Source organism: Melopsittacus undulatus, chromosome 7 (assembly GCF_012275295.1).
Source record: "Melopsittacus undulatus isolate bMelUnd1 chromosome 7, bMelUnd1.mat.Z, whole genome shotgun sequence".
Classification (NCBI taxonomy): Eukaryota; Metazoa; Chordata; class Aves; order Psittaciformes; family Psittaculidae; genus Melopsittacus; species Melopsittacus undulatus.
Window position 1 is genome coordinate 2,856,785 of NC_047533.1, and position 26,137 is coordinate 2,882,921.

The 26,137-nt window shown below is 45.8% G+C and overlaps 1 protein-coding gene across 1 annotated transcript in view; it reads left to right on the top strand.

The window, feature by feature from the left end:
- The window catches only part of DDRGK1 (DDRGK domain containing 1), a 41,819-nt gene extending 21,822 nt beyond the window's left edge, over nt 1–19,997 (top strand). Inside the window, exons 5-9 of the mRNA XM_034064657.1 lie at nt 8,878–9,000; nt 11,078–11,116; nt 15,865–15,921; nt 16,845–16,893; nt 18,489–19,997. Coding sequence (XP_033920548.1) covers nt 8,878–9,000; nt 11,078–11,116; nt 15,865–15,921; nt 16,845–16,893; nt 18,489–18,661 — 441 coding nt within the window. The 3' untranslated portion in view covers nt 18,662–19,997. The remainder of the gene's footprint in view (nt 1–8,877; nt 9,001–11,077; nt 11,117–15,864; nt 15,922–16,844; nt 16,894–18,488) is intronic.
- The last annotated feature ends 6,140 nt before the right edge of the window (nt 19,998–26,137 follow it).

Below are 26,137 nucleotides of genomic sequence, written 5' to 3' on the forward strand. Positions count from 1 at the left end.
TTGTTTAAGTGTCACTTCCTTCAGAAGAGGCTTCTGAGCACAATTTCACTTCCTTCCAGAGTGATAGGCAGCAGAACAGGTGAATTGCTAAGCAAACTGCAGTTGAGCTTGGCCAGCCTGCTCCAAAGAAGCTGTAGCACAGGACAAAGATGTTATCCTGTTGGTTGCCTAGGGGTTTGACCCACAGGTTAGCAGTGTAGCTGGCTAATCAGGACCAGTCAGGCATGGTTGAAAAGTTGACTAGAAAATAGGGGTGACATTCAAACTAGAGATGCCTTCGTGCAGAAGGTGCTTATTAACATATTTAGCTGCTTTTTTGAATTGCTGCTTTTCAGTTTAGTAATTTATGTCAAAAAGAGGATAATCAGGGGCTGGAGTATGGAGACAGGCTGAGAAAGTTGGAGCTGTTCAGCCTGGAGAAGATAAGCTGCATGGAGACCTCATAGCAGCCTTCCAGTATCTGAAGGGGGCCTACAGGGATGCTGGGGAGGGACTCTTCATTAGGGACTGTAGTAACAGGACAAGGGGTAATGGGTTGAAACTTAAACAGGGGAGATTTAGATTGGATCTAAGGAGGAAGTTCTTTACTGTGAGGGTGCTGAGGCACTGGAATGGGTTGCCCAGGGAGGTTGTGAATGCTCCATCCCTGGCAGTGTTCAGGGCCAGGTTGGACAGATCCTTGGGTGCCATGGTTTAGTCTGAGGTGTCCCTGCCCATGGCAGGGGGGTTGGAACTGGATGATCTTAAGGTCCTTTCCAACCCAAACTGTTCTATGATTCTAATGAGGAAACTCTTGTTTTACTTTTCAGTATTCCAAACGAATGCACTAAAACACTCCCACCTCTGTATTGCAAGACTCAGTGAAAAGAGGAATATGAACTAAGGCTCTGATTTTGTTGGTTTGGTTTTCCTTTGTGTGGCACAGTCCAAAGGGCCCCTTCCTAGAACTGTGAACATAGCTCAGATGCCTGAATCCAGCCTCCTTTAGCCAATACCTTCCTTAAATACTTAAAGTCTGCCATTTCAAGCTTCTTTTTGTGTGGTTCGTTTGTTTCCAGTAGTCTTTGTCATGGCATCAAGCCACCCCACCATTCTGCATCACAAACATTCTGCTGCTGCTCAGGGAAAACTGTACCTTTTTTTGCCAGGTTCTCAGTTGTTAATCCAGTAACCACTGAACATTTTGAGCATGGATCCAAGTAAATGTGTCTGACAATATCTAATGCCCATCCTCAACTGTTTTCTAGTACTTTTTAAGTCTCTGTCTTCATCCAAGTGTTTAACAGGAAACAGAACAATTCAAGACTTCTATGTTAGGCTGTGTTGGTCAAGTTCCTGCTTCAGTCTGCAAAGAAAGCAGTGTTGTTATTTATGTATTACTTAACCTGCCCAAGGGGAGACTGAGCTGAGCTCTTAGGCAGAAGCTGTTCCCTGTGAGGGTGCTGAGGCACTGGCACAGGGTGCCCAGAGAAGCTGTGGCTGCCCCATCCCTGGCAGTGCTCAAGGCCAGGTTGGACACAGGGGCTTGGAGCAGCTGCTCCAGTGGAAGGGGTCCCTGCCCGTGGCAGGGGTTGGAGCCGGAGGAGCTTTAAGGCCTCTTCCAACATAAACCAGGCTGGGATTCTGTGATAACAGGGGAACATAAGACTTCAGTGTGTTAGGCTTGACTAGGAGGGGAAACAGAAAGAAAAGGTGCTGGTTTGCTGTGCATGTGAGCACAGCCTTTTTTTATGATTGTAACATTGTACCTCTCAAATCTTATTACCGACAGGTGGTGTGATGTAAAAAATATTGCCTCTCTCTTCTAGGCCCCTGTAAGTGATAAAGGGATCATTGGATTTATTATGGTTTTACAGAATACATAGGAGTAAATGTCATGTCTATGTTCTGCTATACAAAGGATTCTTCATTCCCATGAGTAACGTTTTCCCCTGTGTAAGTTAGGAGGTGAAAAGGCAAGATTAGGCTAGGTAGCTTAAGCAGTGATTGATAGTCATGAGATAAATCCAAAGGGTAGGTGGTTGTATGATTTCTGGAGGCAGTTTGATTCTTGCCATTGCTGTAGTTGATATAATCCCATGAGGCACAAGAAACATGGAGTTTGTCATTAAAGTTTGTCAGACAAATGTTATGCTCATCAAATAGCTTCATTTCCCCCCCTTCCTTTTCCAGTACTTCAGGTTATTTCTGCAGGTACAGGGATAATGGCAAGTCTTCAACTGCACAACCAGTTTTGTTAGCTGAAATTCAGCTGTGCCTTTTTCAGTCCTTTATTTCAGCCCAGGGAGGTTGTGAATGCTCCATCCCTGGCAGTGTTCAAGGCCAGGCTGGACGAAGCATTGGGTGATATGGTTTAGTGTGAGGTGTCCCTGCCCATGGCAGGGGGGTTGGAACTGGATGATCTTAAGGTCCTTTCCAACCCTAACTATGATTCAGTCTCTCCCCCAAGAAGTGCTACCTAAATTGTGCTGATTTCTGTGAACACTGAGATTGGTTTTGTGTAAAGGAGAGTTTCCTTTCAGTGTTTTAGCTACAGCCCTAAACCAACAGTTATATCGTAGTGAACAGCAATAGCCGATTCCTGTATCATTAAATACCATCTAAAAGTGTGTCAGATGGTGAGGGGAAGCCAAATAGATTCAGGGTTGGAAAATCATGTTACAGCTTGCAGGTCATCTAGAAATTCCCCTGTGTTGATCCGTGATAAAGTCACTGTTAAACCTTTCACACATGCATCTGAAGCAGTTTGAGGTATGGAGTCTAGTGGAAATAGTGAATTCTTGAACCAGATGAACACCCGCTTTGGTTTATAAGCAAAGGAGCATCTCCAACTGGTTTTGGGCAGCTTTACACAGAGCTATAGTATAGGTGGGAACTGCACTTTCAAGGGAGTCATGGGGGCTAAAATCTTGCATATTGTAGAGAATAATAACCACCTGGTTCTATTTAAAGTTATTTGTATGTACATATAAATAAAGTGTGGTTGCCCCTTGGCTGCAGTGTTGCAAACCAGCTAATGTATTTTTAAATTCAAGCTTCCTTTCCAGTGTTCTGATGACCTGATTGGCTCTGCATGTGAGGAAGCTCCTTTTATAATTGGCATTTGCTTCGGCTCTGCTTTACCCCTGGGGATTTCCCTTTCACTCTTGGAGTTTTTTAGTGGTGAGATGGTTTACCAACCGACACCTTATCAATGACAGCGAACTTCCTCTGATGTTGCAAGACAGTGCCTTCATACAGAGCCTTGCAGGTTGCTCTCATAAGAGTTTTTCCCTGTTTTACTCCCTCAACCTAGCTTTGCCACACTAAGGAAGCTCTTGTGATGATGCAGGGCTCACAGCTATCATTATTCCATATTAAAACATGGGGTTGAACACGGCATGTTGCTGTAAATCCATCACAGAATGACTACTCATGAAAACAAAGCTTGATACAGAAGAGAAACTAACAGTTGTCCAGAAAGCAAGCTTTTAACTGCTGTGAAACAAAAGGCCCCATAGCAGGAGAGAGGATTGGTGTTTGTTTGCTGTTAACATTAAAACAAGGTTTGTGTTGCTCAAGCATAGCTGTGGTCAAAGCCTCCCAACGAGGGCAAATCCATTTAGGCTTTCATTTCAGCACTTAAGTGCCTAAATAAAAGTGGTCTGATCTTCAGAGCTATAGAAATAGAGAGTCAGCTCATGATCCTAAGGGACCTGATGAAGCTTTTGTGCACTAAGACCCTAAATTTTTGCCTCTTTGCTTTGGTATTTGGTCAGAATAGACACCAAGTTTCAAATGCTGATTGAGATTTCATTACATGTAGCATTATATGAATATCAAGATTTGTGCTTCCAGCAGAGGTTTTCATTATCTGTTTGGCATTTATAGCCACTGTTTGTATGTGAACAGTGTATTTCTGGAGGCCAATGAGGGACTACTGCATAGTTTTAGTTTAAGCATTAATTTCTCCTAAGGAAGTCCAAGTCATGCAAGCTTGCAGAAAACTTACTCTGCTCTGATTCTGAGGGGATGATGAACATCTCCCTTTCTAAAGGTATTTGTTTTGTGTCTAAACAGGGAGGGAGGCAGGAATCCTGGAGATCCATCTGCTCTATGGCAAATTATTTGCTCTAAAGTCCCTTTTTGCTTTCTTGCACTAACAGCACAAAATTGGATGCTCTACAAGGAGGGTTTCTTTGGTCCGTGATCCTCGATGCATTTGGCACAGGAACCAGTGTGTTTTCTCATTCTGTTTGTTAAAGAAATGGCCACAAACAAGGAATGACTCACAGTAGGTGGTGGGTGAACAGAGTCCACTGTTTGCTCTCCCTCCCTCACCAGCAATGAGATCTCTTCCACTTAGCAGTCGAATAAGCTGCCTATAAGTGATTTGTTTGTCAGCAAGTTGTCCTTTATCTGATCTGGAGGAGAGCTGGCACAGCACACAGCTACCAGTTTGCTCTCTGGGAAAGCTGCTTAGGCAAAGCTCTCAGAAAAGCTACTTACTCCATAGGGTGATACCACTTTGTCCCAGTCCCACCTTAAAGGAGTTACACAGAGCTGAAAGTGATGGTTTGATAACATCTTGGTGGGCAGTACTGCAAGGGTCCTCACCCTTTGCTAAAAACAGTAACGTGTGATAACCCTTCAAAGGCTGTAGCCTGTCAACCAGCCAGAACAGTGCAGTTGCTCAAACAGCATCCCAAGAGTGTGATTTGGGATTTGTGATCCCAAGAGTCAAGGTCTGCTTCTAGCTCTAAGCCTGAAAGAGTTTTCAAGATGCTGTGGGTTTCACCTGGTGAAAGGTTGGGCTCTTGGGTGGTTGTCACAACTACTCATATAATCACAGGGTGGTTTGAGTTGGAAGGGACCTTAAAGCTCATCCAATTCCAACCACTTGCCATGGGCAGGGACCCCTTCCACTGGAGCAGCTGCTCCAAGCCCCTGTGTCCAACCTGGCCATGAGCACTGCCAGGGATGGAGCAGCCACAGCTTCTCTGGGCACCCTGTGCCAGCGCCTCAGCACCCTCACAGGGAAGAGCTTCTGCCTCAGAGCTCAGCTCAGTCTCCCCTCTCTTGGGCAGGTTCAAGCCATTCCCCTTGGCCTGTCCCTACAGGCTCTTACAATGCTTTTGATGCCTTGTAAATAGTAATTGTCATCAAGGTAGGAAGCAAACAGAAGGTAATGATCTGAAAGGAGCCTCACAGCAAATCCCAGGTCCTTGATGGGCATATGGGACAGAGGGAGCCTGGGGATCAGTGGAAGGGCTGGGCTGGTTTGCAGTGGGAAGTTGGAGCTGACCAGACTTGCAATAAGCAAGCAGAGGTAGAGTTGACCCAGCAGTGATCATGTGGACATTTTGTCAGAAAGAGAAGGCAGAAGGTTTGTGTGATTAACTTTACTGATTTTATTTCAGTAATGATCTGATCAAGTGGGAGAGCTTGTTCCTCACATGCACTGTATTAAACTGATCCAAAAGAAGTCTTTACCCTGGAGCAAGACCCCAGTTTGGGCAACATTTACATGGGGGGGAGAGAAGCAAACCTGGTTCGATGAAACCCAAGCAACTGCAGGTGAGCATCTGCAATTACCACATTTCCATGGTGCTGGGGTTTCCCCAGCACAGCACCCATTGCTGAAGGGAGGTGGCCCAGCTCCCCTCAACCCTGAGCCACATGCTTTTTACCACTTCACTACAGCAGATAAGGAGATCAGAATGGGGATGGGCAAAGAAACCTGACTGATAAAGGTGTGGGGGGGGGTTAAACTTGTATTTGAGCTGAGTGCCCTCCGTGTGACTTGCATGAAGCAAGCACTTGGCTCTGTTTCATTCACAGACCCTGGGGCGCAGAGATTGTTTCCATGTGTGGGTTGTGCATACAGACAGGCTGCTTTTTGTGGGAATGCAACCTGCCTAAATTTGACCCTGCACCTTCCATGCAACTCCTGCATGACTTGGGCATGAGTGTTATGGTGGAGTAAAATAGCTTAGAATACGTGTTGACAGCAGCCTGACTCGCTGACTGCTTCTCCCAGTGCAGTCATGCAAAGTCATCTTTCCTCTTGGCTTTGAACCAGGTTACAATTTGGCTAAATCCTTCTTTTTGTACAGATTGAATCATAGGTGAGTTTAGGTAATAAAGCATGTGAAACTGTGCAGGAAGCAGCTGGGGTTTGTACTTATTAGATAAAAAAGCTTCTGGAGCTACTTAGTGTTAAAGGAGAAGGCTACAGCCACCAGGAAATGTGAGGCTTTGAGGGCTGACACACTTCAGATACCAAAGTGGTAGCACAGACCACTTGGAAATGCTCTGCTGATGGCAGCATCAAAGTTTAGCATCTGGAAAGTGAACTCATGGTGGCTTTTAAGGAGGCCTTAAAACAAGCACTGGGAGCTGAGTGCTTTGCCAGTCTCACAACAGAACTGCTTTTCTGCATGTGTTGGAAGTGGAAGCACACATAGTAAAGTGGTGGTGTGCTTAAAGCAAATAGAAGTTAATGTGTTTCAAGTAGGCAAAGAAGATAGGAACAAGCCTTGTTCATTTGTCATTAGACCTTGCAGAAGCAGGAAAATACTTCTTTGTTGCTCTCAGTTATAAATGGGACTTTGTATCCTGGTATTTTCTTATAGAACCATATAGAAGCTATTTGCCAAAGCAATTTTCAGGTTTTGCCATGATTGTTTTCTTCCTCCTTTCAAATCCTGTAGAATTCTAACCTCTGTAACAGACCAGAGGAAGAATGTTGCTCTTCTGTTTCCAAGATCAAGATTAAATGTAATGCACTTGTAAGGAATGAAGAATTGCTGTCACTTCCAAATGAAATAGGGTTTTGTTGCTCTTGGCACCTGTAGTGCTTATAGGGAAAAAGTCTGCTATTGGGCTTTTGCTTATAAATGTAATGGTGATGAATGACCCAGAAAATGGTTTTGTTTGTCTCAAGAGCTCCCTCTGATCTGTAGGTTTTGTCATGAGAGAGTGGTTTAGAAGTTAGGTTTGGCTTTGTGTGTACAGTAAGATCCTTCCAGTCCTGTTGTTTCATAGTTGTATGTTGGTGGCATTCCTTTTTGTGGCTTTCTGGGAGTTTGATTAGATAAAATTGGGACCAGATTTTATTGAAGGACAATTCTCCCATCCCCATTTCTGGTATCACAGAATCACAGAATAGTTAGGGTTGGAAACGACTCTAAGATAATAGAGTTCCAACCCCCTGCCATGGCCAGGAATGCCTCACCCTAGACCATGTTGTCCAAGGCTCTGTCCAGCCTGGCCTTGAACACTGCCAGGGATGGAGCATTTACCACTTCTCTGGACACCCTGTGCCAGTGCCTCAGCACCCTCACAGTAAAGACTTTCTTCATTATATCCAACCTGAACTTCCCCTGTTCCAGTTCAAACCCATCACCCCTTGTCCTATCACTACAGTCCCTGACAAAGAGTCCTTTTCCCTCAGCATCCCTGTATCCCCCTTCAGACACTGGAAGCTGCTCTGAGGTCTCCATGCAGCCTTCTCTTCTCCAGGCTGAACAGCCCCAACTTTCCCAACCTATCTTCATATAGGAGGTGCTTCAGCCCCTGGTCATCCTCGTGGCCCTTGGTGGTTTTGGCCTTACATGGCAACTCTTTTAATGTGGATGGTTCTCAGTATACTTAATGACCTGTTCCTGTCTCTTCCTGATTTAATGGAACAAGGGTTTGTTTCCCAGCCATTTAAGGAAGCAATTACCATATTAGTGTCAAAGATGCAGCATGGTAAGCATTTAGAAATCAATATAATTGTTCTTTGAGAGATTAGTTCCTGTGCTAACAGTGAAGGAATGCCCTGAGATTGTCACTAGGATTTCAAGGACTCATCTTTCCTGGTTTTAATCAAGCCTTTGCAATGTGATAGCAAATGGGACTCTCATTGTACCATGTGCTGGACAAACATGAGTTTCTCTGTGGAAGAAACTGTTCTGTAAGCAAACATTTTCCTTCTGTGTGATGCTCCATGTGTGAAGTGTTTTGGAGAAGAACAAAACCAAAGTAAACCAACAAAACCCTGGTTTTATTTGAAACATTCAAGGGATCTATCACATTCCAAAACTTTTAACCAGAGTTTTGCTTTGTGAATGTGCAACTATTCTACCCAGTGCATCACCATTTCACTGATACCCACTTGGAGTTTGCTGGGTCAGCATTATTGCTTTTGTGTTTAACATTTCTATCAGGGTGGGTAACTGGAAGAGCTTGTATTGCAGTTAACTAAAAGCAGAGCCTATAGGTTTTGGTTAACAATTCACTATGTAAAAACCCCCTTTTTTAAATACAATCACACCTTGTTTCCTATACCTAAAATACTTTATGCAGTTCTTTACACTCCATGTAGTCATAGTTTGCTTGTAAATCATAAGAGATTTTACTTGAAGCTCTTCTACAAGCCAGTTTCTTCTCACATACACACATGGGCACCAGTGTAACCCTGCTCTTCTTTGTGATCGCACCCAATGTACACCAGTGCATGTCAGAGCAGAACTGGGGCAGTGACTGACAGTGTGGATGTTGCATCAAAAGTACAGTTGGGGCAGGGACTTCCTGTCATGGGATGTGCAGAAGAAACCTATTCATGCAAATGAAGCCAGCAGGTTGCAATATAAGAGGGGTTTTCTTCCTTTCAGATCTGTTAAGAACCAGCCTAGGTGTATTGTGTGCAAGCTTAACTGCCTTGTGAGATGGTTGCTACCTCAAGGGTGGCTTCTGAAATTAAAGATGCCATCAAGGGAAACCTGAGATTCATTTCAGAACCTGTTATAATCTGCTGCCTGTCCTGGTAAAACCAGATGAAGAAGATGTGGCTTTACTTTAAACCTGATGTGGGGAGGAGCAAACTGACCACTTGTCGTCTTTTTCATACAGGAAGAGGAAAAGAGGAAGGCAAAGGAAGAAGAGGAAAAGAGAGAGTATGAAGAGTACCTGAAGCTGAAGGAGAGTTTTGTAGTTGAAGAGGAAGGGGTTGAAGAATCAATGACAGAAGAACAGGTATGTGTCTTAGGCTGTTCCTGCAGTTTCCTTTCTCTTTGTTAAGACTCAGCTTGTCCTTAGTGCGTTCTGTCTCATGAAAAGGAACTTTAAAGCAGGAGTCAGCCAAATAGTTTTGCTTGTTAAAGCTAAATTGTGTATATGGAACAGGTTAACCTGGAGTGTTTCCTGGGGAATGCTGCAATTCCTCATACCAGACTCCTACAACTTAGAGTGCTGAGGCAAAATGCATATTGCTGAAACGAGGTCTCTCCTCCTGTCATCTCAACACTGAAATAAAACTCATTCTGGAATTCAGATAATCCTTTACTGTCATCAGCTCTGCCTTGCCCACATACAGTGGGCCAGATGAAAGTAAAGCTAAATTTGGAGTTTGGTAGTGCCCACATATCTGGGGGGGATTGCTTGGTTTTGGTTTTATTTTCTAGACCAACAGAGCTGTTGTGAAATCAAATGACAAACCAACCTCTTGCCTTAGAGGCTGCTGTGAAGACAATTCACAGGACATAACCTGTGTGCTTGTGGGTTATCCAGTGGCAAACTGGGCATGCAGTGCTGCAAATGCTTGCTATGATTGATTATTTCAAACTCATGCATAATGCTTCCGCATGCTCCTGCTGTGGCTGCCTGCAGACGCGCTGCTGGGGATGGTGGTTGAGACGTGGTACTTGACATAATATCACAGCAAACTTGAAGAAGTTTCGGTGTGGTGGGAGGCAGCGTTCTTCTGCTTGCTGAAAAGCTCTTAGACTCATTTTAATTGCTGTCAAAAGCTGAAAGTGCTCTTGAGTTGAAGCTGTCAAATTTGGGCTGCCCAACGCGTTTGCTCCTCTGCCAAAGTGACCCTGTTGAGTTGGAGTTGCCTTTAGTGTGAGTGATGGTGCTTTGGGCTGAGGCATTTGTAATGAGTCAGTGCTGCTTGACATCAGTCACAAGATCTTGCTATGGATCCATTTCCATTAACATAATTCCTCCACCATTCCAAGAGAAGTTGTATCTGGTGATGGGGATTTCCTTAAGATGCAGAGAACAGCAAAATGCATCCTTTCTATTGCAAGTTCCTTCAGAAATGCATGTTTGCCTGTTAGAAGGTCAGATTATGCCTAAATATTAAATTGCTCCACTTTAGACCACCCTTTAGAACCAGAGTGTGTTCCTAAAGCTGCCTGTCAAGGAGATATTAATCTTTCTCTGTGTGGGAGCAGAGAAGGGTCTTCCTCACTCAAAAGAGCTTGGCAAGCAGTTGATGCTGCCTGGATCTCAGCATAAGATTATCTTTGGTAGGGATGAGGAGTTAGAACTTTAATAGTAGGTGATTTAAAAGTCATCTTCAGAAACAATAACAGGGACATAGTTATTTGGAGACCCCAGCCTTGCAGAAATGGCAAACCCACCCTTCTGCCATGTGGTGGATGATGCACTGAAGTGTTTTAGCATCCTGTTACAAAGAGCTGACTGCCTTGTGTTGAGGCCAACGTGCTGGAACTCATGCTGCAAATTAAAGCCCTGAGTCCAGAGCAAAGCACTTAATGAAGGCTGATTGATTTCCAGGGTTGCAGAGGAACTTGATCCCCTGTTCACTCAAATGCACATTGTTTGCATTTGCCTTTGAAAATTGAGCTGCTTATATTGAAATGCCGGATTTCAGGTGCGTAGCTTTGAAAACGGCTTCAGCTCCCACATGTGCTGCACAGCTGTGTGCTACCCTTGACCATCTGCATGAGCTCTGTCTCCTCAATCACTCTACTCTGCCTCTGTACAAAATGTCCTCAGTGTGTGCGTAACTTAATACACAAACTCACCCAGATGTGCTTATTTTGGGGTATGTAGGATGTGAAGAAGAAAAGATTGAAGATTTCCTTTTAAAAGACACAAATTGTACTTGAGCTGTGTTGTGCCTTAGAAAATACCTCTTATAAATTCCTAGTTAAGATTAAATCTGGATGCATATTCTTTTCCAGTTCAGAATCTCCCTCAGTGTATGTTTAAGCCTTCGGAAGGATGCAGGCTAAACAAGGCTGTGATGCGTTTAATGGTCATGAGTTTAAACTAACACTTGTTTTCCTGCTGTATCCAGTCTCGCAGCTTCCTAATGGAATTCCTGGAATACATTAAGGTAAGCTACCACTGGTCTTTCTTCTCTTTCCATACTTGTTAGATGGTAGAAAATACCTTTGTCAAAGAGCTGAGTTGCAGAAAAAAAGGCAAATCTTTACTTCCTCTTTGATTTACTTCAATGTTTAATAAGTAACCAAAGTGCTACCTTAGCTAAAGCCTGTGTGATTTACTTAACCATGCATGAGCATGTCCATCATTGTTAAAATGGTTTGTAATTATAGCTGTGTCTTGGCTTTTGGGGGCAGGATTGCAGCTCTTAACCCCTCTTTCATAAGGACGAGCGTTATGAGCTCTGTCCTTGCTGGATCACCCTCCCTGTTTATGAAGAGCAGTGTTTGCTGTTGACTGGGATTTGGGACATTCAGGCTTTCTGTTTGTGAACATCAGCTACTGATGTAGAAAATCCCTGCATCTCAGCTCAGCGTGAATGAGAACTGCTGTGCCAGCGTGTGGCTGCCATGCAGGATGTGTTTGTGTTTGAAACGCTGGCATTGTAAATGTCAACTCAACTCCTCATGCAATTTCTTCTCTTGTTTTTAATCTATGCAATTTGCAGTGTTGTTTTAATGTTGGGAAGGGATATTTAAGCAGATCACTTGTTTTTGCAGGGTGTGTCAGTCTCTCTTTCAGCATATTATATGGTTGGTTATTTAAAAGCTCTGGTGTGCTCAGGAGGATTTCTGCTTTTGACCTGTAAGGACAATGCTTCTTTCTCCACGATTGATGTATCAAAGGTCAACTGCATTTTTCTACTCTTACTCTAACAATGTTATGCAAATCTTTTGTCCTCATGAACTCCTTCCTTCCTTTCCTGGAACCTGGAATCTTATCTGGCAGTGCATGGTGTGTGTGTGAAAGGCTTCATTAGTCAGCAAATCACTTGTATACTAGTAAAGTCCTAATTGTAGAATCCCAGAGTGGTTTGGGTTGGAAGGGACCTTAAAGCTCTTCCAGCTCCAACCCCTGCCACGGGCAGGGACCCCTTCCACTGGAGCAGCTGCTCCAAGCCCCTGTGTCCAACCTGGCTTTGAACACTGCCAGGGATGGGGCAGCCACAGCTTCTCTAATCATTCTTCTAATCCACAGTCTGGGCCAGTTTTGCGTGTCCATTACCCCAGCAAAACCATGGACTTAAACATATTTGTCTCATGGGTATCTCTCCACAAGGAGTGAATTGGAGTGGTTGCTGTGAAAGTCTGAACAAGTCATCCACAGACTGGTTTGGGTTGAAAGGCACCTTAAAGATCATCCAGTTCCAACCCCCTGTTTGATCTAGAGTCACTGCACATCTATGGCACAAGCATCTTTTGCTGTGCTGCTCTCTGCCTCCTGTGTCAGTGGCACTTTGGTGGTGTATCCCATTGCCATCACGCTGCAGTGAGAGGCTGCTGGGTTTGCCTGTCAGGAGCTTCCTATCAATGTGATCTCTGGTAGTAACATGGAAATGTCTAAGCTAGTAGCACTCGGATTAGGACATACCTACATTGCTGCAGGTCACACAGAAACAGCCCCTGTTCTGTAAGTCCCCAGCTTAAGCCAGTCCGCTCTGATCAGAAGCACCACCAGAAGCAGATGAGACAGCTGAGAATAGATTGGAAAAGCTATGGGTAACATGTTTGAAAAGCCTAAATAAAACCGTGGGGCAGCAGTGAACCATCAGATGGCACATTTCATTTTGCAGCCATGCAGGGATTTCAATATCCTGTTTTCCATGGGAGCCAAAGGGATTTCTGTGAAAGGGATGGGAACTTTGAACTGGCCATGTCTGTTAAGACCACCCTCTGTCTCAGTTACTGTGGGCTATGTGATACACTGTCATCCCAGTCCACCTCTTCCCATCTAAGGCTTTCAGGATACTGCCAAGCTGCTGCTTAAGGAAAATGTGCTGTTCTTTTTTGATATACAAGCTGCCCTGGGGCAACAGTAGGTAGAACAATAGGATATTTCAGTATCCCTTGGGATCTTCCATGAAAATCAGGAGCGTTTCCAAGGGATAACGAAGGAGGGTCTTACTGTGCACGTTGCCCTGGTGGTTATGGTGGTTGGAACAGATTAGTCACAAACTCTCAGTTCAGTGTTTGAGCACACATGTGTAGTTTTATATTAGTCACTTCTACTTGACGTCAGAGAAATTAAGCACAGGCTGAAAACCTCATCCAGAAGCACTTTGACATCTGATTTCCTCTGTGGAGATGAGTTGCAGAACTGGGGCATTGGTTTTTTCTACAAGTTTTAATACTGGTTTTAATCTATCTAATACTAAGTATGTTTAATATAGAGATTATGTATTGCCCCCTTCTCTTCTATTCACAAGAAACTGAGTTATATCAAAAAGCAGTGCTAAGCTGCAAGTAGTCTGAAAATGTATGAATTAAAACCCAATGTACTTTAGCTCTCCTGTTGAATAACTTTATTGGTGCAAGTGGCTGGAGATAACTCACCCCGTGCTTTGTTCCTGTTGCTGTTGGAAATGAAATGCAGCCTCTTTTCTCCAGCTCTGCCACGTGGAGTTGCTTTAAATGGGATCTTAAAGGTACCTAAAGTATTGACCCCCCCCTAATTCTGCTTGTCTGAAAGCCGAGCATCTCCCTTCCTATGGGGTTTCACAGCATCCCCACAGCCTGTTTCACCCATGTGCTGCAGTGACACCACGTTACGCTCAGGCTGTGACACCGTCTGTTGCAGTTTTGTGTTTGCTTCTCACAGCAGCCATAAAGCAGAATAAGCAGCTCTTAGTGGGAGCTCTATGGTTTTACTTAGTGCTGGAGCCGCACAACTCGCCTTCCAAACCAGCTCTGTGGGTTCTCTGAGTGCTTCAAAAGGCAGAGGTTAAAGAGGGGTTGAGCAGTTCCCTGCCTGTGGAGCACCAGCTCTGTTGGCTCAGGGAAATAGGAGCTTGCACTTTGTCCATCAAGCTGTTCTCACCCAGCTTGATGGGGTATCACTGAATGCATCTGAGTTACAGCCAGTGAATTGAAACAGCAAACTACATCTGAAGGGAATAGTGAAGGGCTCAGAGGCTTTACCCCTTCCTGGTTTTCCTTTAAGAAAAACGATGTTTACAAGATAAGGACAGAAGAATCCCATCATACTCATCTTAATCCTGAGAGCCCTTGCTCTGTTTCGTCCCTTGCTGAGAACAGCAGCAGGATCACACCTAAAGTTAAATGAATTCAGCAAATGTGGATGTGTGTATGTTGCTCTATGAACGTTAAGCCTGTCTGTAAAACATGAAGTGTGTTGTTCAGTGGGACCTCACAATGCCATTACATTTCAGAGTGTGTGTGGGGCATGCATCCTAATTCCACCCTACCCTCTGGGCTCTTATTCACAGCAGGATCTATCTTGGAAAGCTTCCACTAAACTTGGTCATTGAGGGTGAATATCTTGAAGTGAAGGTTTAAATCCTGTTTTTCTTGTTTCTGTGGCTTTGCACCACCCCCCCCCACACACACACCCTCCATCCTTTAAAAGAAGATGTGATGAACCTTGGCAGTTCCCAGCTCTGAGAACTGAATTCCATGGACTGGTTCCAGTTCCATGCGTTCAGTCCATGGTATTCAGTTCTCTAGCTTGGCTGCATCGAACTTCACAACTACTAAGTCTGTATGTGGCTTTTTTGGGGGGTCTGATTTTGTTAACTAAGAAGCTTTATGTGTTTCAGCCTCTATTTCTTCAGTGGCCTCCAAGATTAGAACCAAATGCATTTACGTTAGAGGTATTGCATCTGATAATGTAGATGCAGCCTTTGTGGCTGTATATATGAGTTCTTAGGAATGTAGTCCAGAATGTTTCTAAAGTGTTATGTTTTCCAAGCTCCTTACAAACAGTGCATCCTTTTACTGCATCTAAACAGACGAGTGGTGAGAACTTCTGCAGATCAGAAAACAAGAACCAAGTAGCTCCAGATGTGTGCACGAGCTGTGGTTCTCTGGAGCTACAGAGAAGCACAAAACCAGATGTGAGCAGTGGTGGCTGCATCCTGACCTGAGAGGCTGCCCTAAGAATCTGTCACCAATGAAATGAGTATTTGCAGTTCCTGCTTCTGCTTTGCTCTCAGATCATCACCCTGCCTGCAAAGGAGCATGTTAGCAGCACACGTCCAACACTGACAACTTTAATAAGGTGTTCACTTGCTTAGGAAGATTACTGTGGCATTAATACACATGACATTAGTAAAACAGACTAAAGCACTTAATACTGCCAGTCCTGCCTGGATTTTTATGTATGCATTGATATACCAGTGATCATTTTCAAAGGTACTTTGAAACCTCTCTCAAACCAAAAGGGATCTGGCTAATGCACACTGGAAATGAAAAGTAGAGTTGAGAAGCTCAGGTAAAGCAGAGCAGAGCCATGGCTGTTTCTTGTCCTTGTGCTCATCGTGTCCTCCTAATCATAGAATCAGACTGGTTTGGGTTGGAAAGCAGCTTAAGATCATCCAGTTCCAACCTCCTGCCATGAGCAGGGATGCCTTCTACTATGTAAGGAAAGGTTCAGGATGAACACTCGCAAAAGTATTTGAGTCTTCACTGAAGTACATTGGAGCATTCAGTCTTTCCACAAAGCAGCCTGATTTAAGTAACTTAAGTTAGTTTTTTCATCAGAGGAAAGTGCTTATTTGGCAGAGTTAGTAGAATGACAGGTTCTGCTTTGTCTATTAGATGTATCTTTTGTTTGAAAGCAAAGGAAGTATGCTAACCCTTTAATTCATCAGCTGCAGTTAACTCTTGTCTGTTCCCATAGAAAACAAAGGTCATCCAGCTGGAGGACTTGGCTTCACATTTGGGTTTAAGAACACAGGTAAGTACTAACTATTGGGGTGCAAGTGAAACAATGGGTTTAAAAGGAGAGGAGAGAAAGTGGCTTATTAAGGATAACACCTATCTCAGTGTCGTGGCATTGCTGAAGATGCTTGGATTTTGGTGAAGATCAGCAAAGGCTTATAGTTTAGCTTGGAAGAATACTTGTGTCTTGGTTCATTTGAATTAGGGCATGTTTGGTGTATGTCTGTCAAGTGTATGTCTGTCAAGTGTTTTCTGTTGTTCTGCTCTCAGGTTGCCCCTTCACAGCAGTGTGCGCTGCTATAAGCCCAGGCTGCTGTGCCCCTGCCTCTCTTAAACCAGAACCTCATTTAGGCATCCAGTGAGTCAGTGAAGGGAATTGATGTGGTTGAAATCTAAACTATAATCTGCTTCTGCAGTCGCATAAATACAAGAAAGGGAGAGAGGCAGAACTGTGGAAAGCAAGGCTGAGATGTTAGCTGAAGGTGTAATGGATCTGCATGTTTGGAGTAGCTACAGAGCTAACCCACAATAAATGCAATGAGTTGTTGCTTTGGGTTGGTAAAAGATTTCCTCTTTCATGGAGGAGGGAAAATATAAAAGGCTTTGGAATATATTGAGTGTATTCAGATTTGCATTGGCACTATACAGCTGTTCCCTGGAAGATTGCTGTAACCACCTCCAGTTCCAGGTAACCTAGCAATAGAAGGCTCTTCTGGGGGTAGGGAAGTTATTTCAACACCCCAGAATGTAGGAGCTTACTTCATCCGTCTAAAAACAAAGGCTCATTGCATCTGTCTGTGTGAAAATACTCATGTGTATCCTTCAGTTAAGATTTTAACACTGAGCAGTTAAATCTAAGCCTCCACCTGTAATTTATCTGAATGTGTGAAATGTTTTTTGCTTCCCTCTTGATCAGTTTGTTATTCCTTTTCTGAACAGGATGCAATTAACAGGATCCAGGACCTGATGGCAGATGGCACTCTAACAGGTGACAGCCAAAACACAAAGGGGACTCTATGATAGCTGGTGAATAGGTAGTGCAGAGAACTCCTTTGCTATGGTAGAGAGAGACTTCCAGTGCAATGTCTGTTTAAAACTGTAAAGGATCCTAGCAGGGCTTGAAGAGAGCCTACAAGAAACCTGGAGGAGGGACTTTGGACAAGGGCCTGTAGGGACAGGCAAAGGGGAATGACTTGAACCTGCCCCAGGGAAGACTGAGCTGAGCTCTTAGGCAGAAGCTGTTCCCTGGGAGGGTGCTGAGGCGCTGGCACAGGGTGCCCAGAGAAGCTGTGGCTGCCCCATCCCTGGCAGTGCTCAAGGCCAGGTTGGACACAGGGGCTTGGAGCAGCTGCTCCAGTGGAAGGGGTCCGTGTCCATGGGACTGGATGAGCTTTAAGGTCCCTTCCACACAAACCAGGCTGGGATTCTATGGTTTTTATTATCCCTGCTCAACTCCTGTTTCAAGCACTATTGCTCCTAGGATACATTATACAGAGGTGGAAGGTGAATGTTCCCAACAGCGCAGGAACCAGCAGAAGGCTTCTGTGTGTTGCCTGAGCCCTGCTGAAGGCCTCCAGGGGTTGCAGAGCCAGCTAAAAATGATCTCTTCTGAAACCTGGATTTGGAGAAATCCCTTAGATGTTTTGGGGCTGGTTTGCAAACCTGTTTCAGAGGTGCTGTGGCTAAAGCCAAGACTAGGGTAGGGCACACTGTGGGAGAGCAAACATCCCAGAGCTCTCCAGGATGCTGTTGTAAGTGAAGTGCTTGCTTCTGGCCATGTGTGCCCACACAATCAAAGCTGGAATGTAAGCAGAGACTGAGCCTGTGTGCAGCTCCCTGTCTGCACAAGTCTGGTTTACTGCTGGGCAGTCCTTTTGTTTCCAAGGATGAAGTCAGGGAAGGTGCCAACACAAACATCTATTGACCTGATACTGTGATTTATGGCTGGGAATGAACTGTCTCAGTGAGTGCATGTGGATACCCATTCAAATGGCCTAAAAGTGCTCTGAATCAAAGCACAGAGGGTGTGTACTGTCCTGTCTGTGTCTGGGGCCTCGAAGACACGCAGCAAGGCTTTCTGCCTTGTATATAATCCTGTAATGCATTAGGAGCAGAGAGATCTGTTCTCATTCTTGATGGTGCAACTGAAATACAAGAATTAAGCTTCATTCCCTTTCAGAGGGCAGGTTGGAATGGCAAAGCTGGGCCCCACAGGGGCTGTGAAGCACCTCCTGATCCCTCCTGCCTTTCTCCACCAGCCTGAGGACCCAGAACATCAGCACCAAAGCTACATACCTGAAGTAACTGCTGTGGTACTCCCAAATAGCTGTATACAATAGAAAGAATGTGCTGCTTTGAACACACTCTTACCAAGGCACTTACCTGTTGTCATAGCCCTGCTCAAAGACCCAGCAGTAGAGAGGAGATGAAAGCCTGGCTGCTGGCACATTGTTCTGCCTGCCCTAGATATAATATGCAGCCTCAGCAGTTTGAATGTCCCTTCCAAAAGAAGCGACTGATGTCAGTGGGGAAGTGAGAGGAGCCAAAGTGCTGACTTCAAGGTCCTTTCTTTTCCCCCTGTAGGTGTGATTGATGACAGAGGGAAGTTCATCTACATCACTCCAGAGGAGATGGCTGCCGTGGCTCAGTACATCAAACAGCGAGGACGAGTCTCCATCGCAGAGCTGGCCCAAGCAAGCAATTCCCTCATCAACCTCCAGCCCGACAGCAGAGCCACTGCTTCAACCATGGCATGAAATCTGGTGTGAGAAGGATACAGCAAGTGTTTACCCTTATAATGAATTGGCCATGTAATTAAAACCAAGCAGGAACCTCACTAGTCCAGTCATGGTGCTTTTTAAGTGTCAGCTGCAAGAGTTGATGGGAAGTTTTGCTTTTCATTCTGCTAGAGATGCTATAAAATAGGACAGTCATTTATACAGCAGAGGTAGCCAAGAACTAGGGCTAAAACACTCTGTACCTGTACCTCAGGAATATCAGTAAATTACACACAGTTATCTTGGCAGTCTCACGTGCCTATACCCAAACTTCTTGTTTCCACATTGATGTCTGCATCAGTTATGTTTGATTCTGATGGCATTCAGAATCCTCCACACTTGCTCTGCACTTAGAGCTGCATAACTTTGTGGCAATGACACATACAACCCAGAGTAATAGCGTAGGGGGGAGGCTTGGGTTTTGTCTTCTGGGAGGATAGAGTAAAAAGAAGATGCTGTGAGTGTCTTTGTTCTTACTGAAATACGTACTGAAGCTCTAGAAGGAGCACTTGCTCCCAGAGGTTTGCTGTATAAACCCATTTTTGCTTGGGTTATGTAGTAGAAAAGGTTTGCTCACAGCCAAGCTGCGTTATTTCTCTGTAGCCAAGAGACAGAAACACCTCCAGGGAAAAGCTTAACTCACCTCATTGCTTGTCCAGGCCACTTCTGATACCAACCAGCCACTGATGATTCATCCTTTGAAGTAAGTGGGTCTGGGGCCCTCAGCCACCCCTTCCCCATGGAGTTTGTGTTCTGGATGTTTGGGTGTTTCTAAGTAGAACTTGGGCCCTATGAGTCATGTAATGAACAAGTTAATGATGATTAATGTATTAATTGTAGGGGTCAATGTAACTCCTGCACAAGAATATTAATTTTTAATAGGCTAATTGGTGCCTTGTTAATTCCCTTTCCTGAAGTCAACAGAATCTACATGGTTATACAGTAATTGGGGAGGGCACAAGGGGCTGCTTTTGTCTTTGCCAGATATAGGGATAACACGAGGAGACTGAAAGCTGCATCATTGAGATGAGATAGCAGTAGAACAATGGAAAGAAGAGCATTGCCTTTGTAGTGTCTGCACTGCTGCTGTATGGGGTGCTCTGCAGGAGTGCAGGATTATGGTGCACCACCACATGTTGAGGTGAGGGATCGGTACGTTGTTGCTGTGCTGCACAATGGGAGCCAGCAGAGATGACTTGAGATTTGAGGCTTGCCAAGTCTCCCTGTTATTCAAAATGGATTTTAACCTGTTTTTTTATGCTGTCTTAAAACTATTCTTGTAATAAAATAAACAACGTGGGAAGAGTTGCAGAGATTTCTGTTGGAGATGGTGTTTTCAATGGCTCCAAGGATTTCATGAGATGGAGCCAGTAGCAGTGTTACAGCCTGCAGTGTGGTGCTCAAAGAGCAGAGGTTTTACATTAAATCCACAGAAATCACTCCAAAGTACACTCAGTTTCTAAGCACATAACAACACCACGTTCACTGTAGTGGAAGCTTCCTTCTGCCCTGCTAGTAACAGCCTACGGCAACGGGGTTGGAATTGGATGTCCTTTACATCCCAAACCATGCTGTGATTGTGATTCCTCATCCTTTCGCTAGTGAGTGTTACCTGTTTATAGCTTACAACTCGGAACCAAGCTCAGTGCTCAGCCAAGCTCTACACATGCTCTTCATTAAGGATGCAAATCCCTCATCGACATTACCTTTGGGCAAGGACATCTACTCCTGTTCCCCCTCTTTGTTAGAATTGGGATGGTTTTGGTGTTTAATTCCTGCTGCTTTGTCCAATCTACTTTTATAATTTTCAGTAAAGCTGGAACATCCCCCCCATTACTTGGAGGATCCCTGTTTTCTGTTAAACTTTGCCCATGCATTGTGCAGCATTTAGCACCCTGTTCTTCCTCTGAACAACCACAGAGGCTCCCAGATTGTAGGGGGAATGAGTAATAAGAACAATGAACTTGTTTGAGTGAGCTTGGCCTAATTTTGCTGAGTTTAAAGACCAGAAAAAGATTGAAAACCTTGTTTTGCGATGACACAAGGTGAGATCTCATCAAGGGAAAGTCCAGTTTCTTTTTCAGTGGAAGCATTAGTCTATGGGAAGCATTTAAAGGTTAAAAATGTAAAAGCAACAACCCTCACAACCTCTCAATGTATTTATTTGTTATATGAGCTGCTTTTTGTCTTCATGTTCTTCACCTTTCAAAATCATAGGATCCCAGCCTGGTTTGTGTTGGAAGGGAGCTTAAAGCTCCTCCAGTTCCAACCCCTGCCACAGGCAGAGACACCTTCCACTGGAGCAGCTGCTCCAAGCCCCTGTGTCCAACCTGGCCTTGAGCACTGCCAGGGATGGGGCAGCCACAGCTTCTATGGGCACCCTGTCTCACAGGGAAGAACTGTTTCCTAACAAGTTTTCTTGTTCTGGGACAGGCTGGTTTAGTGGTGGGTTGGAGGAACAACTCCAGTTGACTTGTTGACCAGTAACCCAATTCATTTCCCTTGTGAGTCAAAGATCTGCACTTACCTAACACCAGACAGCCCCTGATGTATCTTACCTTCTTCTGCAAGCACCTGCACAGCTGTTTGATGTTCTCAAAAGTGCTGAGCTTGCACATAACATCAAGCAAGGCAAACAAGTTTTGGTGACTGTATCCCAAACGGATAAAGGACTGGCATGGCCTGCCCCATCAACGGGGAGGTGGCAAAGAAAACCAGCCTTTAAGAACAGCTCCAGGGAAGAGCCAGTTTTGAAGACATCATTATTTGGAGGTCATTTAGGCTGTACTCAGGGCTGCTTTGTTGAGGACCTGGCCCAGAATTCCCTTTCTTCTTCCTTTCAGTCCATTTTAGTGGCCTGAAGTTTGGTTAACCTAAAAGCAGGATCAGAATGGTTACAGAGAAGTTTATGCTGTGTGCTCAGAGTCATTAGGGTTGGAAAGGACCTTAAGATTATCAGATGTGAACTGCAGGATGGACAAGCATCTTCTAGAACACCTCCTGGTCAGGTGGATCCAGGCTCACTGCAATGACAGAGAGTTTGGGTTTGTCTCAGAGGAAAACCTCTGCCAGCATCAAATTAAGATCATGGGATGGAGCAGAACAATGGCCTCATTTCAGCCTGGCAAGGGACTGAGGAATGAGGATCCCAGGTACTGCAGTCACTTTGGCACTGCTCGGTGCAGGACATGATGCCCTGGTTGTGCTGGTACCTTTGGACAGTGTCCCACACCTGAAAAACTGGGGAGCATTGTGTTACTTAGGTTCTTTCTCCCTTCTCCTGTTAGGAAGATGCTCCTCTGGACTGTTGTGTGTGAGAGCTTCTCATGTGTTGCATGAGGTCTTTGGGAAGGCAAGATTAAGGTGGCCGAGGGGAAGTAGTGGGAATCGTGGAGGGAAGGCTCCAAGTAAGGAAAAGGTCTGTGATGGGGCAACCACTGCAGAAGGGATTGCAGGAGGTGCTGCTGAAGCTGAGCAGGCAGCACAAATAGTGCAAGCATTTCCCATCTGCTCCAGTGCAAAGTCAACCCTAGGGTGGGATGCGGACATCCCAAGGAGGCATAGCAGCTCATGAGAACACCTTTCCCTGGGTGATGACAACCCAGTACAGTCATGTTACCCCCATTGAAAATCATGTCATACTGCAGTGATTCTGGCCATTAGAAGCTGTGGCTGCCCCATCCCTGGCAGTGCTCAAGGCCAGGTTGGACACGGGGGCTTGGACCAAGCTGCTCTAGTGGAAGGGGTCCCTGCCTATGGCAGGGGTTGGAAGTGGATGAGCTTTAAGGTCCCTTCCAACCCAAACCAGTCTATGATCAGCACAAGCAGTCCTGTTTCAGCTCTGATCACTTTGTCCCCATAATAATCAGCTATAGGACTCCAGGCTGCATTTCCCATCAGCTGTCCCACAGTGGGACCCACATTGGGTCCCTGCTATTGAAGATCCTGCTCCATGACTCCTCTCACCTTCACTATAAGGGAGCCATCCACAGCCTGAGGTTTCCACCTGGATGGAAGCAGCCACTCTGGGGTCTCAGCTCAATGTGGGCTTCCTGCTTCCAAGCAAACTGCAGTCTGCAGCAGAGTCACAGCTCTTGGTCGTAACACTGAGCAATGGCCATCTGCAGCTCTTAGCACATCCCACGTTCATTGTCTTGTGCTTCCTCCATGCACACAGCTAAACCTCACACCCATCTCTTCCATCTGCCTGATTTACACTCCATACACACCACCCTGTACTACTGAGAGTGCTTCCTTGCTGCTACTTCCATTACTGCATTAAGGACCAGGAGGCTGAGGGCTTCCTCCTCCAAAAGCCATTAACCCCCAAGCCATTCTCCATCCTTGAGCTGACCTCACCAGCCCTTCAGCATCCTCCCAGAGAGCCCTGTCAGCAGAATAAGTGCTTAAATCTCCCTAGGGTGAAGTTAACCAAGGACAAACCTAAGGCCAAAATACCACATGAGCAGGTTTGAGTGTGTGGCAGGGGATTGGAACTGGATGATCTTAAGGTCCTTTCCAACCCAAACCATCCTGTGATACCATGAGGTCATGGCTGTTTGAATAGCTCATGGTTTGTTTGGCAACCTGATGTTGGATTGATGCTCTGCAAGCTCCTTACCATGAGAGGTGGCAACAGATGAGTGCTGCTGTGGTCCGAACGGTGTGGTACCCACGTCCCTTGGCTGAGCTCAGCCTGCAGCATCTCCTCCTGAGCCACTCCACGCCATCCAGGCCTCCTCCAGGAGATGGCAGCAGCACATCTCGCATCCCCCCGTGCAGCATTCCTATGGCAACCGCAGTGAAGCATCCCCCAGAGCTTGGGGGGAGACCACAAGGTCAGGAAAACCAGTTCCTTCCTCCCCAACAGCCCATGTCCCAGCTTCCCAGGGCTGGAGAAAGGTGGGAAGAGGCTGCTTGGAGCTTTGCTCCTTGCCCTGTGCTGCAATGAGAGAATTGAGGTGAAAACCAGTTGAATTAGCCAAGGTTACTGAGCTTGCTTCTGCTTCTTCTCCCTCTGGAGACATTCCAAACCTGCCTGGATGCATTCCTGTCTAACCTGCTTTAGGTGCCTCTGCTTTGGCAGGGGGTTGGACTGGATGATCTCCAGAGGTCCCTTCCAACCCTAACGATGCTGGGATTCTTTTAGCAGCAGGGAAAAGCTATTACAACACATGCACAGCTCCTGCATGTACCGAGGAGGGCGAAATGGCAGCATTGACAGCAGAGTGTTTGCAGCAGCACCAAGTGAGCCTGATGCCACTGTGAGCTTAGATCCCTTCCTGCTGCTCCCCCTTGGCTCCCTGCATCCCAGGGCACTGCCACCCAAACTAAGCTGCTTAGCACATGTGCTGTAATCCATCTGCAGGCCTGTGGCAGGAGCAGCACTGGGAGCTCATTAGCAGGCACTAATACGCATGTTAACAGCATCCAGCTCCTGCAGCAGGAAAGTCATTACAGTTGCTGTTGTATATATGCAATTAGGCACCACAGAGCGCTGGGTGGACACTGGGGACTTGTCCCACCATCTGTGGCTGATGCCCTTCATGTGAGGGGTGGATTACAGGCAGGTCATGAAGCAGAGATCATGGACCCAGCTCAGACCTGCTCTGGAGAGCTAGAAGGAATAGGTTTGTTTTGGCATGAACACGCTTTGAAGGCAGGGAGTAGCTCAAAGAGATCTTGAAGGAGGTGTTTGGAAAGGGATTTGTACTAAGGTTTCAAGGCTGCTTTGCTAATGCTTTACATGCAGATGCTCAATGTGATGCTTTCAAAGCTCCTCATCAAATGTTAGGTCCCTCAGTGCTGGTGAGGATAAGCCAGCAACTGTAACTTAGAATCATGGAATCAGAGAGTGGTTTGGGTTGGAAAGGACCTCTAAGATCATCTAATTCCAACCCCTGCCATGGATGGGAACACCTTCCACTAGACCATGTCACCCAGGTCTCTGTCCAGCCTGGCCTTCAACATGGCCAGGTATGGAGCATTTACCTCTTCTCTGGTCAACCCATTCCAGTGCCTCACCACCCTCCCAGGGAAGAGCTTCTCCCTTATATCCAACCTGAATTTCCCCTAAGTTTGAACCCATAAACATGTTCTCCATGTTGTTTGTGGACTCATAAACTGAACCCTGGAGCTGATTCTACCTGTTCCTTCCAACAGAGATCAGGAGGGATGCTGGGGATGAAGCCTTGGGTGCCATGATTTAGTGTGAGGTGTCCCTGCCCATGGCAGGGGGTTGGAACTGGATGATCTTAAGGTCCTTTCCAACCCAAACCATTCCATGATTCTATGATTCTATAGTCCTGCCCCAATGCTGCTCTCTAGTTGCTAGATCTTTCCCTTTGGGCCTGCAGCCCCAGCAAGAGGAGGTGCTGACCATGCTGGTGTCACCCTGCTAGGATCTGACACAGCACAACCAGACCTTTCCCTTTTGTTGTTCTGGCTGATGAAGTGCTGTGGTTTCAAGTCCCAGCTATGGACTGACACAGCAGATACGGCTCCATAGGAAAACAAGCATCCCTGGGATCCATAGGTATCTGCCAGATGGCTCCTCTTCGTATATACTTTCAGGTTTCTTCTCCATAAGGATTACACCCACTTTCCCTTTGGAAGTTGCCTGTTTGAGCGTTGGGCAGATGCCACCTGATTTCAGCTTGTAATGTTAACAGCTCTGATGGGCTGCAGCTTTCATCAGCTCAGCAGTCTGTGATGTGCAGGCTACATTCCAAAGGGATGGAGAGCCAGGAGCTGGGTGGCATGGCACAGAGATAGGGCAGGGGCTTCAGATGGTGCCCGGCTCCATACGACATGGACAAGGTGAGCACAAAAGGGCCATGGATGACAGCTTAATATCATCCTTAAGATCATCCAGTTCCAACCCCCCTGCCATTGGCAGGGACACCTCACAACTAAACCATGGCACCCAAGGCTTCATCCAACCTGGCCTTGAACACTGCCAGGGATGGAGCATTCACAACCTCCCTGGGCAACCCATTCCAGTGCCTCAGCACCCTAATGATGAGCTGGAATGGGAGGATACCTCTCAAACACAGCCCATGGGATCGATTGACCCACTGGAACCCATTGCTCATCTTCCTCCATGGTGAATGGAAAAGCTACCAACTGAAGCCAATTCCCACATCCCTGACTATAGGATCACATCTCAAAGACCTCACACAACAGCAGGCACTTGGCACAGGCCAGGGCTTGCTTGGCCATCCCCAGAGCTGCTGCATGTCCCTGTTCTCTTCTCCTTGCCTGGTTTCCCTGCTGTAATCACTTGCCTGAGTGGCAGAAGGGATTCACACAGAGATAGCAGGAGGCTATTCACATACAGTGCTCCTAAAGAGCTGCCACTCACAGCACACCACGATACTGTGGGTACACATAAATAGACTGAAGCTCGAATACACAGCGAACTGCTTCTGTAGACAGCAGAAAGCATCAGTGATG